This window comes from Phlebotomus argentipes, unplaced genomic scaffold, assembly GCF_947086385.1.
Source record: "Phlebotomus argentipes unplaced genomic scaffold, Phlebotomus argentipes genome assembly contig_5, whole genome shotgun sequence".
Classification (NCBI taxonomy): domain Eukaryota; kingdom Metazoa; phylum Arthropoda; class Insecta; order Diptera; family Psychodidae; genus Phlebotomus; species Phlebotomus argentipes.
Window position 1 is genome coordinate 5926582 of NW_026776165.1, and position 11742 is coordinate 5938323.

Consider the following 11742-nt stretch of genomic DNA (forward strand, 5'->3'; position numbering starts at 1 on the left):
TAAAGATGTGTGTTTTAATTCACTGTGAATTCGATGGCTGCACCTTTGCCAGCTCCGCCTTGAACTTCGCAATGGTCTCGCGGGCCAGTTTCAGCTTGTCCTTCAGCAATGTGATGTCCGACTTCACCCTCACCTTCGCCTCCATGATGTTCTCCAGAGATTTACGCTTCTTCTCCTCAAAGTCCGTGTCGTGCTTCCAGCTGTCATTGGACAGATTCTGGACATTGGTGAGGTAGTGCTGCATGAGCTGCGTTGGCTCCTGGAAGACAATCTCCTCGTAGGACTCCGACACGAGTCCTTTCTTGCTGTCTGTCGACGAGATTTCACCATCGACGATCGGCGACTGGAAGAGCTTCAGGATGTGATACAGCGTCACCGGTCGCTCTGTGGGATCGTGAAAGTAGATCTTGATGACCACCTCGAACTCTCCCCAGCCCGTCTCTGTGACTTCATAAGGGGGCTTCGTGAGTATCCGACTGGGATTTGCATAGCTCTCGTGCAATTTGAAGTGGATCTTTTTCACGTAGATCGACATGTCTTCGTTGAAGTAGGGCTTCACGTACACGTTCCATTGATGTGTGTGACCGTCCTCTTCACGCTTCTTGCCAAAGGATCTCGCCACATTCCCGTAAACTATTGGCTTGACGATTGTGAGTCCCTGGGCGGCCGGAAAGAAGTGGATGTTAGGAGAACCAAAACAATCAGTATTTCTCTGTTTTTACCTTAACTCTGCCTCCAGAATCTGGGCCAAAGTCTGTAGGGATGTTTATTGAACTCATTTTGTGTATTTTCTACTGTATATCTAGACAATTTCTCGTGAAAAATGGGTAAAAACAGCGAGGAAAGCGTTCTATAAATCAAAACAAAGCCGCCACTAGTCGAAACTGGTCTAAAGGGCGCAACTGTCAAAGCTGTCACAATATTTGAGTCACCCTGTGCTTCTCACGCTTTTTCCTGCGCCTTTTCATCTGTGAAAACAAGTGTGAAAATGTTCAGATTGCAAGGGCTTCCACCCATCGATCCTGTGGAGGAGCGCCGGCGAATCCGGGATGGAGTGAAGAGGAATGTTATCACATTCCTGGCCTTGTGCGCAGCGATAAGAATAGGTGAGGTTATGTCACTTTGCTTCCTTCGGAATCCGCCCTTATTTTGCCACTTTTCCCTCACTTTTCAGCCCCCATCGTCTTCCGTGAGGTCAGCAATGCGGTCAGGCAGTGAAACTGAAGTAATTCAGTTGTAGATTTGATGTAAATTTTCTATACTATTTTAATACTAAGAAGCCCAACGGAAGGACTTTTTACTTCCCGGAAGAACTCTTGAAGTGTCCCCGGATCTGCTTCTGAAGCAATTGAAAGCGATTCTGCTTCACCACGGCCTTCTGTGCCTCCCTCAGGAGACACATCTGCTCCTGGCGAATCTCCTTCTCTGTGCGATGAAGAATTGGAACGGGAATTCTGTCCAGCTGATGCAGAAGTTCCATCACGAAGTCATGGAGTCTCGCAAATTTCTCACTGGACGCCATCTGATCGTCAATTTGGCGGCACCGACGTTCTCTGGGCACAATGTAGTCGTACAATTGATTACAAATAGCCTTGATCTTGATTCGGGAAGCTGTTGGGCTGCAAAAGAAAGGATTCTGGTGAGTTTTCCTCTATCTTCTCTCTTCTGTCAACACTGTCCACCTCTTGATGCTCCTCTCCAGAGGCTTGCCCATCACTTGCTTCACCTCATAGCTCAGCAAGTAGGCTCGCTCCTCGAGAAAGAGCTCCTGGACACTCTGGAACTTCATCATCTTCTTCTGATTCTGCTCAGAGCGCTCAAAGGCCACATTTAATCTCTCCGCCTGATGCAAGAAAATCTCATAGATCCAAAGCGTCTTGTTGTACTGATTTAGAGATGTGAAGACTTTCTGCTTGAGCGTGGCCAATCCATTCCTCAGCAGCTCGGGATCCGGAGTGATTCCCTTCATCCGATCGATGTTGGGAAAAATCTCCCTCTCGAAGAACTTCCGGATGTTCTCAGGCGATGTTTTGTCCCTCACGTTGATTTTCGAGCAATTCTCCACAATGTTCACAGCCTCGTGAAGCTCTCCAGACGCGGAACGATGAATCCAATCATTGGCCTTGCGCCATTCCGGCTCCATGAGAAGATAATAGTAGTTCTGCAGCTTCATCAGTGTGTCCCACCGGCGCTCCTCCTCAAGCACAGACTCTGTGATGAACTCCAACTCTGCTCTGGAGTGTGAGAGAGAGAGAAACAAGTAAGCGAATCTTTCCATTTTCTGAGTCTTCTTACCTTAATTCCTCCACTTTGGCTCCCATTTCTCTGGTTTTCTGCTGCAGTGGCTTCATAGCTTGCATCCTCCTGATCACTCTGTCGTAGGAATCATTCTTCACGTCCTTTAGGAAGTCAGAGCAGACATTGGAGAAGTCCTCCACCTCCTTAATCGCCGCCTCCTCTGCCTTCTGTCTCTCCAGGAGATTCAGCAGATTCTCAGTTGTGTAGTACATGGAGAAGATCTTCCTCGTGGCATCTCGCAACGCCAGAATGTCACTTTTCACGCAAAACTTCCTCACTGGCGGACGATGTCGCAGATCATGCACGTAATTGTCATCCCATTCCGTGGCCAGGCGATGAAGGTACTTCTCATGGAAGCCAAAGCGCTCCTCCTCAAAGGCACGCGAAGTCACATTGAGACGATCGCGCGTCTCTGGGCGATCTCTCAACACGCTGGTGTAAAACTTCTGTGATCTGGTGAACATCTTCGGCTTCCTGAATTTCTCCATGAATCGCGGATCCAAATATAATGCGCCCAGGCTGGATTCACACTTGGTTGTTCTCGTGTGACGCTTCTTGGTGAAGATTCTGGGCGGTCTGAAGAGTTGGTAGCCAATCTTGACTCTCCTCGCACTCTTTCTCTCCAGCTTCTCAGGCTTCTGTGCGGAATCCTCATCTCGTGCCTGAACACTGCTGGGCTTTGAGGCATCTTTGGTGGTCGCCTTGAAGTCTTCGAAGCAAATCACCTCTTTAGGACCACCGTAAGTCTCCTCAAATTCCCTCAGCTTCTCGCTGTAGCACTCCCGGATGAAGGCTCTGTATTTGTTGCGCCTGGAGGATTGCGATGGCATTAGTCGCTTCAGGCGGAGCAAATTCTCGTCCGAACTGATTTCTTCAGCAGCAGCAGCAGTTTTTTCACCTTCAACAGTGGCTTTGGCCAGCTGAATCCTCGATCTGTCGTAGAGAAGCATGCTGATCCGCCTGAGTTGACTCTTGCTGAGGAAGCGATTCCTCAGTCGATCCTTCTTCCTCCTGCAAAGGCGGCAATTTGAGAGGACAAAACAAACCAACAAACTTGACCTTTGAATCCTACCTGGGCTGAAATCTGAAGGTGGGAATAACGAAATAGGGCGTCTTGATCAGAGTGAGACTCTTCACGTGCTCAATGCTGTCGTCGGAGGAACAGTCGCTCGTCGGCGGCAGAGGAACCTTCATGTGCATCAGCCTGGCTCTGCGCAGCCCTCTATTCTGGGTCTTCTTCTTCTCAAAGTGTCCCTCAGCGCGCTTCGTCATTGTGTGCGGAATGAAGAACTTGTCGTGCGTCTGCGTGAGGCGATCAGGCGCTGGAGGACGCGGAAATGGACCGTAGAAAGTGCCCTCGAGATGGGGAATCTTCTTCAGTGGTGCCTTCCTCACAATCCCAATGGGAAGCTTCCTGACGTCTGGATCTGGTGAGGGTGTTTTGACCTTTTGGGCGATCTTTTGAGGATCTCTCTTGGCTTTGATGTCATCAATCCACTGGCGAAAGTTGAATTCTTGGCTGGTTCTCTGGAAACTGCGCTGAATGTCCTTCTCCCATTCCTGGAGAAGGAGAAGAAGAAGTAAGTAAGAGAATCAGGAAACCTCATCACATGACAGTTGAAAGAGACTTTTAAAGAATTTCTGGATACAAATGATAGTTTTATTCTGTAATCTTAACTCCTAAACCGACTTTAATCTTGCTCAAATGTAATAACATATTCATCCACAAATTCCGTCTTCACTGTTTCTGCAATTTCCATCTCGCTGTGAAATTCTGGATAATCAGTCTCAGTTTTCTCAATCTTTATATCTGATGGATTAATTGGGAATTTTTTCTCATCTGCTTCGCCAATGTTTGTGTTCTCCTCTGTGATGTTGTGCGTGATTCGCAAATGTCTCTTCATGTTGATCTTATGCTTTATTCCAACGCCACAAATTCGACAGGGAAAGTTTGGTCTGTTGGCGTTATGAATGGTTTTCTTGTGTTTCTGCAGAAAGCTCTCAACTTTGAACTTCTTATTGCAAATTGAGCACTCAAAAGGTCTCTCATCAGAATGTGAAGCTCTATGTGCCATAAAACCGCGTTTTCCCTGCAAGATTTTTCCACACTGAAGACAGGTGAACTCTTTGCAGGGCCTCTTGACTTTGGTGTATGTCCTTAAAAAAAGGCAGAGAATCTCGCGTTAGAAAGCTAAAGAAATTGCGCAAAACATTGTGGTCTACTTGTCATGCATGATGCGAATGTGTTGTCTGATTCTCTGCTTGTCCAGGAACTTCTTTCCACAGTGACCGCACTCAAAGCGTAGCTCAACTGGATGGATTTTCACGTGTTCCTTGAGTGTTTCCAGATTCTCAAAGACCTCATGGCAAATTGTGCACACTGTGCTGTTTGGAGACATTGGAAGACCTCTGTGGAAGAGTTCAGTGTGCTTCTTCAGATCGCACTCAGTCTTGCGCTCCAATCCGCAGTGGATGCAGCAAATGGTGGGCTGAAAGTGTTTCTTCATGTGATAATCCATATTAGTTTGTCTCTTGAAGGTCTTCTTGCAGATGCCACACTCAATGATCTTCTGTGGCTTATTGTGTGTCTTCAGGTGACCTTTGAGGTTTGCCTTTGTCCTCAGCATGCGTGCGCAAATGGGACACTGAAACTCCCTGATTCCACTGTGAGACGTCACGTGCTGCCGATGAACGAATCCCGTGTAGGAGACTTTGCCACAGATCTCACATGTGTACGACTTCTTGGCAATCTCGGGTGTCTTCATGCCCAGATGCTTCCGCTGCACGTGATCAATCAGACGCGCATTTGTCGTGTACTTCTTGTCGCACTTCTCACACTCAAACATGTGGCGATCGCTGCTGTGTCTCTTGAGATGAATACGCAGATATGTTGGCTTCCTGAACCTCTTCCCGCACAGTGGGCAGGGAAAGTGCCAATCCTTGGAGTGCTTCTGCATGTGTGTGGCCAAGTGTGTGTTGGAGCCAAAGGTCTTCTGGCATTGTGGACATGAAACGGTCTTCTTATCACTCGTGTGATGATTCGCCAGTGTTCCGTGGTTCTTCAGGAGTCGAGCTGTGGGAAAGGCCTTCTCGCAGATCAGACACTTGAAGAGTCTCTCCGTGGAGTGGATGACACTGTGACTGTTGAGATCGCAGGCTCTGCTGAAGACTTTATCACACGAAACACATCGATGTTCTGTGCTTTTGGAATGAGTTTCAATGTGTCTCTTCTGACTTTCCGGTGTCGTCAAGGTCTTCTCGCACAGATGACAAGGGTAAGTTTTCCTCCCCTCAACGTGGGTTTTCATGTGAGTCTTCAATCGACTTTGATCCGCAAAGGCTTTCGGACATTGTGTGCAAAAGAAGGACTTTTCTGTCACATGCACAGACATGTGCGTCTTGATTTTGGAGAGACACGCAAAGGATTTGTCGCATTCTGTGCACTTGAACTTATTCTCCTTCACATTTCCAAGCTTTCCAAACTCCTGCTTTCGGGGTTTTCTCGGTTTCCTGGATATCCTATAAAGGATTATGTTTATTAATTGAAATTGAATCCTGAAATTGATTAAATCACTTACTTTTCTTCATCCTTCACGATTTTATCGAATTCCTGCTCATTTTCTACATTCTCACACTTTACTTTCACCTCTTTTACGTCTTCGTCATTTTCCATTTTCTGAGGATAACAAGGACAATCGGAGAATCTCAAAGTCCTCAAAGTAATCCGAATATTTTTCCAGGAATAAAAGCTTCAACTCCGACACCAAATGTGACACTTTTATGACATTATTCAACTGGTCGAAAAAGAGGCGTCAAAAACCACGCGTCTTCGGGATTTCTGTGCGCTTTTCCTCTCCAGGAAAATGGAAAATGCTGACAATAAGGACATGATTCTGGATCTCAGCATCGTGAAGGAAGAGTACGTGATTCAGGAATTTGACTTGGCGGAGCAGGAAGATGATAAAAGGTATGATAAAAGAATTTTTTCAACATTTCTTGGAAATGCTTGACAAAAGTATCATCAAATGTGCGTCTTTGGCAGCCAAATTCCGGTTTATCGGCAAGAGAATGGGAGTGACAAGGTCAAGAATGAGGTGGAGAAGAAGCACATTTGTGCCATTTGTGGCAAGGCGTTCCGTCATCGCCGGGATATTCGGTATCACATCACAATTCACTCCAAGGAGCGCAAGCACAAGTGCCGGCAATGCCGGAAGACTTTCACAGATGAGCGTCGGTTGCTGACACACCTGAAGATCCATGCCGATGGGCAGTTGCACGAGTGTAAGTTGTGCAGCAAGACCTTCCCCAATGTGCAGTACCTGAGGATTCACTTGAAGAGACACCTCGGCATCCGGCGTCACGAGTGTCGCCACTGTGGCAAGACGTTCCTCGAGACGCGCAGCCTGAAGTTCCACATTGTGCGCTTCCACGAGGACGCGGCCACGACGGAGTTGCCCAATAACAGATTCACGTGTCATCACTGCGGCAGGATCTCAATTGACAACATTGCGCACGAATTGCACGTGCTCACGCACTCGGATGAGCGCACGATTGAGTGTCCGCGCTGTCCGAAGATGTTCAAGCATCGGGTGCATCTGAGAGTGCATCTGAAGACTCACAGGACTGACAAGTCCTTCAGCTGTGGCATCTGCAGCAAGGCCTTTAAGACTGCCCAACAGTTGCGCGTGCATGTGAAGAGACACAAGATGCTGCTCTTCAACTGTCCGTACTGCCCGAAGTGCTACAGGGACAAGAAAGCGTGCAAGTTGCACGTGTGGAATCATCACACAGGACTGCCTCTGGACATTACAGGTGGGAATTGACTTAACAGTGACTGTTTTGCAAGGCTTTCATAAATTCTTCTCCTTTCAGACGGTCCCGTGTCCTGTACAGCCTGCCATCAAGTGTACGACAGTCTGGATAAGCTGATGATTCACGTTGGCGTGCACGCGGGTGAGAAATCCTTCCAATGTGCCATTTGCCAGAAGGACTTCATTGACAAACGAAAGCTGCGCACACACATGAGACTTCAGCACGAGCGTCCGGAGGCGCTGAATAAGGTGCTGAAGTGCAGTGTGTGCGGCAAAGGATGTCGCGGAAGGACGCATTTGGCTCTTCATCAGGCTCTTCACACGGATGAGTTGCCATTTGAGTGTGCCATTTGCTCGAAGAGATTCAAGCGGAAGACGCAAATTGCCGCTCATGTGATGACGCACAGCAAGGAAAGGAAAGTCTACAGTTGCCAGATTTGTGGCATCGAGCGGATGAGCTTGAGGAGTGTGAGAAATCACGAAAGCACGCACAAGAAAGGTGAGAAGTTGATGGAGTGCAAGGTTGAGGGATGTAAGAAGGCGTTCAATAAGAAGACATTTCTCAACGAGCACATTGCGAAGACACACAAGGAAGTGTGGCAGACGATGGTGTCAAAGAAACCGGCGACGAAGACTGAAGCGCGCGTGAAGAAGGTGAAGGAGAAGAGACATGTTTGTGCTATTTGTGGAAAGGCTTTCTACCATCGCAGAGATATTCGACATCATGTGACCATTCACTCGACTGAGAGGAAGTTTCCCTGCTCGAAGTGCCCGAAGAGATTCACCAGCGAGCAGCGATTGAACACACACATGAGACTACACGATGATGAGAATGGTCCGTATCCGTGTGAAGTGTGTGGAAAGGTGTTTAGAATCTCAGAGTATCTGAGAATCCATCTGAAGAGACACACTGGCGAGGATTGTGTGAATTGTCAGGTATGCGGCCTGAGATTGGCGAGTTTGAGGAATCTGCGGAATCATCTGAAGAGTTTTCATGAAGAGACAGACACGGGCTTTCCACGCAATCAATTCACCTGTGACATTTGTGGGAAGAATTGCTACAACAAGCAATCCTTCGATGGTCACATGTTCAGTCACACGAACGAGAAGTCCGTGAAGTGCTCCAAATGCCCGAAGATGTTCAAGTCTGTGAAGCACGTGAAGGTGCACGAGAAGATTGTGCATGATGAGGTGAAGCTCTACTTCTGCGTGGTGTGCAGCAAAGTGTACAAGAGCAAGCATGTGTTCAAGAATCACCTCGATGCTCAGCACAGAGGCTTTCCCATGGAGATCATTGATGGTCGTCCCATGACTTGCACAGCGTGCAAGGAAGTCTTTCACACCATCAAGACGCTCAAGGAACACATTCGCATTCACGCTGACGAGAGACCGTTTGAGTGTCCGGAATGTGGGAAGGGTTTTAAGCAAAGACGTGTCCTTAAAGCTCACATCGTTGGTCTTCATGGGTGCACTGACAAGCCCTCGAGGATCCTCAAGTGTCCTCAGTGTGGCAAAGGATGCCGCGGAAAGACATATTTGAACCTTCATCTTGCCACTCACACCATCGACGCGCCCTTCGAATGCGCTCTCTGCGCCAAGACGTTCAAACTCAAGTCTCACGTGCAGCAGCACGTGATGAGGCACAGCAAGGAGAGGAAGACATATCCTTGCAAGACGTGTGGCATGCAACTGGTGAGTCTCAGGAGTCATCGAAGGCACGAGGCGAAGTGCGATAGAGATAAGAAAGGGGTGAAATGTCCAATGAAGAAGTGCACAAAAGCCTTTTCCCAGGAGAAATACTTGACGGCTCACATTCACACTGTTCACATGAAGGGGAAGAAGAGGAAAGTCGCTAAGATCGAGGGGGAAAAGGATGTTAAGAGTGAGGAGAAAGTGTCCAAGATGCCAAAGGACAAATCGGTGATGCGATTCTTCTGCACTGTGTGCAATAAAGGCTTCCACTACAACAAGGATCTTCAGTATCACTCGTCAATTCACGTGACTGAGAAGACTGTGCGGTGTCTGAAGTGTGAGAAAACCTTTGCAGATGAGCGAAGGATGTTGACACACATGAGAATTCACTCTGACGGTGGACCGCATGAATGCAAGCTGTGCCAGAAGGTGTTCAAGAATCCCGACTATCTCCGGTATCACTTGCTAAGGCACATGGGCGTGAAGAAGTTCTCGTGTCAGGAGTGCGACAAGAAGTTCGTCACCTCGCGCACGTGGAAGCATCACATGGTGCGAGAGCACGAGGGAATGGGTGTGCCGAGGCCGGAGAAGATCACCTGTGATCAGTGTGGCGATGCGTTCGGCAACAAGTTGTACCTCAGGAAGCACATTGAGAGGCGTCACAGCGACGAGAGGAAGTTCACGTGCTCGCGATGCGACAAGACGTTCAAGTGCAGAGAGGATGTGAGGAAGCACATGAGAGTGCACAGTCCGTGGATATACACTTGTCCCGTGTGCAGCAGGAAAGTCAGACACAGAGGATACTTGGTGAGACACATGGAAGCACTTCACAGAGGCGTTCCAGCGGATATTAAGGGTGAGTTTATCACATTCAGATTTACATGATTACTGCAATTATAATCACTCTCTGGCTCTTGCTTTTAGATTCTAATGCTCCTTTGGCTTGTACAGCGTGCAAAGTGCAGTTTGCAAATCTCAAAGTCCTGATGGCACACATTGGCGTGCACGCCAATGAAAGGCCACACGAATGCTCGATGTGTGGGCAGGGATTTAAGGAGAGGCGCGTTATGTTGGTGCATGTGAAGCAAAGTCACCATGGGAAGGAAAAGATGAATCTGCTGAAGTGCTCCAAGTGTGGAGAAGCTTGTCGTGGAAGAAGTGAATTGGCAGTTCATTTTGCCACTGTTCATCTCAAGACTGAAGCTCTGGAGTGCGCCTTTTGCTCCAGGAAGTTCACATCGAAGATCGGCATTGGCAAACACATGATCAAGCACAGTCAGGAAGGGTATTTGAAGCCTAAGGAAGGAAGGAAGGATGACCAGAAAAACATTACGGGTGTTAAAATTGAGATTGAAAGTGATTAAAGTGCCTTTCATTCGTCTTTTCAAAAGGTAAGAACATATGATTTTATTCTTTCACTCCTCTTCACGCTTAAAGACAACCAAAGTGTCAGCTTTAGTTATCATCGTTCCTGAAATCTCAATCTCAGTCTGCAGATAATTGTCGTCCGTCTCGATCTTTATCCTTGTCGTGTCCATCTGAAGAGCATGCTTGCGATCGTGTTGTCTCAGTGTCTTCTTGTGTATCAATTTCGCGCCGCAGACTTTGCAGGTGAATCTGGGTCTGTTCTTGATGTGAATCCTCACGTGCTTCACAATTGCGTCCTTTCGCTTGAATGTCTTCGCACACGTGGCACACTTGAAGGGTGACACATCAATGTGAATAACGAGATGTCTCTGATAGTTGTGCCAATCCAGGAGTGTTTTCCCGCAATAAGGACAGACGCAGAGCTTCCTCTTCTTGTCTCTCACGTGAATTTCCACGTGATTCTTCAGTGCCGCCAAGTTTTGGAAGTCTTTCGTGCAAACTGTGCAGAAGACGACTTCGTCTGTGGCTCTAATGTCGGGAGGAAGACCTCTGTGGCGACTTCGTATGTGTGCCTTGAGATTCTCCCTGTTGCTGTACGTCTTGCTGCAATACTGGCAAATTGTTGGTTGGCTCTCGTGACTGGCGCTGTGCGACATGAGATTGGACTTCCTCTTGAATCCCTTCTGGCACACGTCACAGGCGAAGGGCTTCTCTTTGCTGTGCACCAGCATGTGCTCCGTGAGATTGTACTTCAGCTTGAATGCCTTGGGACACAGCGGACACTTGAGATTCCTGCTCGAGCTGTGCTTCACCAGCTGATGTCTCTCGTACGATGCTTTATTCCACAAGATCTTTCCGCACTGACTGCATGGCATCCTGGATTTCAAGCCCTTTTCCGGCTTCTTTCCCTCGTGAATCTGCCTGATGTGTCTCCTCTTGTGACTGCTGTCGGAGAATCTCTTTCCGCACATCTCGCACTCGTGCTTCTTCCCTCCGGAGTGCCTTTGCATGTGGAACTTGAGATGTGTGGCACTCTTGAAGGTCTTCGCGCAGAGATTGCACGGCAAGGATTCATCACTGTGCGTCTTCATGTGATTATCCAGTCGTCTCTGGTTCCCGAAGCACTTCAGGCACTCAGAACACTGGAAGTTCTTCTCCTTTGAGTGAGTCACCATGTGATCCTTGAGATTGTAAACTGATTTGCAAGATTTGCCACAAAAGTGGCATTTGTGCTTCTGTTCTCTCACTTTCTGGATGACAAACTCAACAGTCTCACTCTCAACTTCAGCATTTTTGCTGGAATGAAGAGAATAAACACTGTTAATACGGAATTTTCTCTGGACATTGAGAAAACTTACCCAAGAAAGACTTCTTCCTTTTTCACTGAAAATTCATCCTTCACAGGCACGAATTTTAATAGGTTTTCCTCTTGTTTCACTCCAATTTCCATTACTACTCAGGAAAATCAGGACTTTCAATTGAAACGGCAATTATGCAAGATTCTTTTGCTCATGAATGAGTTCCCAATGGAATGAGTAAAAAAGCTGTTTTTGTTTGCACCAATGAATGGTGA

General features: G+C 47.7%; 5 protein-coding genes across 5 annotated transcripts; 1 reads left to right on the plus strand and 4 right to left on the minus strand.

The window, feature by feature from the left end:
* Nucleotides 1-19: 19 nt before the first annotated feature.
* Nucleotides 20-912, minus strand: LOC132255623 (YEATS domain-containing protein 4). The gene is made up of 2 exons (XM_059751725.1): nt 723-912; nt 20-658 (listed from the first exon to the last, which is right to left on the minus strand). Exons 1-2 carry the CDS (start codon nt 777-779, stop codon nt 20-22), a joined length of 696 nt encoding a protein of 231 aa, XP_059607708.1. The 5' UTR covers nt 780-912.
* Nucleotides 913-1180: 268 nt separating this feature from the next.
* Nucleotides 1181-2335, minus strand: LOC132255622 (uncharacterized). The gene is made up of 2 exons (XM_059751724.1): nt 1683-2335; nt 1181-1619 (listed from the first exon to the last, which is right to left on the minus strand). Exons 1-2 carry the CDS (start codon nt 2276-2278, stop codon nt 1298-1300), a joined length of 918 nt encoding a protein of 305 aa, XP_059607707.1. The 5' UTR covers nt 2279-2335; the 3' UTR covers nt 1181-1297.
* On the plus strand, nt 1525-10225 carry LOC132255614 (zinc finger protein 62 homolog). The gene is made up of 5 exons (XM_059751715.1): nt 1525-1639; nt 6039-6265; nt 6341-7110; nt 7171-9657; nt 9726-10225. The coding sequence occupies exons 2-5, from the start codon at nt 6162-6164 to the stop codon at nt 10163-10165; spliced, it is 3801 nt and encodes a 1266-aa protein (XP_059607698.1). The 5' UTR covers nt 1525-1639; nt 6039-6161; the 3' UTR covers nt 10166-10225.
* LOC132255875 (uncharacterized) lies at nt 2292-3905 on the minus strand. The gene is made up of 3 exons (XM_059752046.1): nt 3901-3905; nt 3371-3832; nt 2292-3309 (listed from the first exon to the last, which is right to left on the minus strand). Exons 1-3 carry the CDS (start codon nt 3903-3905, stop codon nt 2292-2294), a joined length of 1485 nt encoding a protein of 494 aa, XP_059608029.1.
* LOC132255876 (uncharacterized) lies at nt 3948-11713 on the minus strand. The gene is made up of 11 exons (XM_059752047.1): nt 11528-11713; nt 10221-11465; nt 9751-10097; nt 9276-9604; nt 8021-8798; nt 7190-7567; nt 6830-7039; nt 6310-6778; nt 5877-6047; nt 4522-5817; nt 3948-4455 (listed from the first exon to the last, which is right to left on the minus strand). The coding sequence occupies exons 1-11, from the start codon at nt 11617-11619 to the stop codon at nt 3990-3992; spliced, it is 5781 nt and encodes a 1926-aa protein (XP_059608030.1). The 5' UTR covers nt 11620-11713; the 3' UTR covers nt 3948-3989.
* Nucleotides 11714-11742: the final 29 nt, after the last annotated feature.

What these genes read in the sequence shown, in the direction of transcription:
- LOC132255623 (XM_059751725.1), bottom strand. Translation starts at nt 779, where the DNA reads ATGAGTTCAATAAACATCCCTACAGACTTTGGCCCAGATTCTGGAGGC. An exon ending in ATTCTGGAGGCAGAGTTAAG is followed by an intron (nt 659 to 722) that starts GTAAAAACAGAG and finishes CCGGCCGCCCAG; the next exon opens with GGACTCACAATCGTCAAGCC.
- LOC132255622 (XM_059751724.1), bottom strand. Translation starts at nt 2,278, where the DNA reads ATGGAAAGATTCGCTTACTTGTTTCTCTCTCTCTCACACTCCAGAGCA. An exon ending in CTGGAGAGGAGCATCAAGAG is followed by an intron (nt 1,620 to 1,682) that starts GTGGACAGTGTT and finishes TTTCTTTTGCAG; the next exon opens with CCCAACAGCTTCCCGAATCA.
- LOC132255875 (XM_059752046.1), bottom strand. An exon ending in ACCTTCAGATTTCAGCCCAG is followed by an intron (nt 3,310 to 3,370) that starts GTAGGATTCAAA and finishes CCGCCTTTGCAG; the next exon opens with GAGGAAGAAGGATCGACTGA.
- LOC132255614 (XM_059751715.1), top strand. Translation starts at nt 6,162, where the DNA reads ATGGAAAATGCTGACAATAAGGACATGATTCTGGATCTCAGCATCGTG. An exon ending in ACTGCCTCTGGACATTACAG is followed by an intron (nt 7,111 to 7,170) that starts GTGGGAATTGAC and finishes TTCTCCTTTCAG; the next exon opens with ACGGTCCCGTGTCCTGTACA. An exon ending in CGTTCCAGCGGATATTAAGG is followed by an intron (nt 9,658 to 9,725) that starts GTGAGTTTATCA and finishes TCTTGCTTTTAG; the next exon opens with ATTCTAATGCTCCTTTGGCT.
- LOC132255876 (XM_059752047.1), bottom strand. Translation starts at nt 11,619, where the DNA reads ATGGAAATTGGAGTGAAACAAGAGGAAAACCTATTAAAATTCGTGCCT. An exon ending in CGTACACTTGATGGCAGGCT is followed by an intron (nt 7,040 to 7,189) that starts GTACAGGACACG and finishes TTGTCCCTGTAG; the next exon opens with CACTTCGGGCAGTACGGACA. An exon ending in TCGTGCGCTCATCCGAGTGC is followed by an intron (nt 6,779 to 6,829) that starts GTGAGCACGTGC and finishes ATCCTGCCGCAG; the next exon opens with TGATGACACGTGAATCTGTT.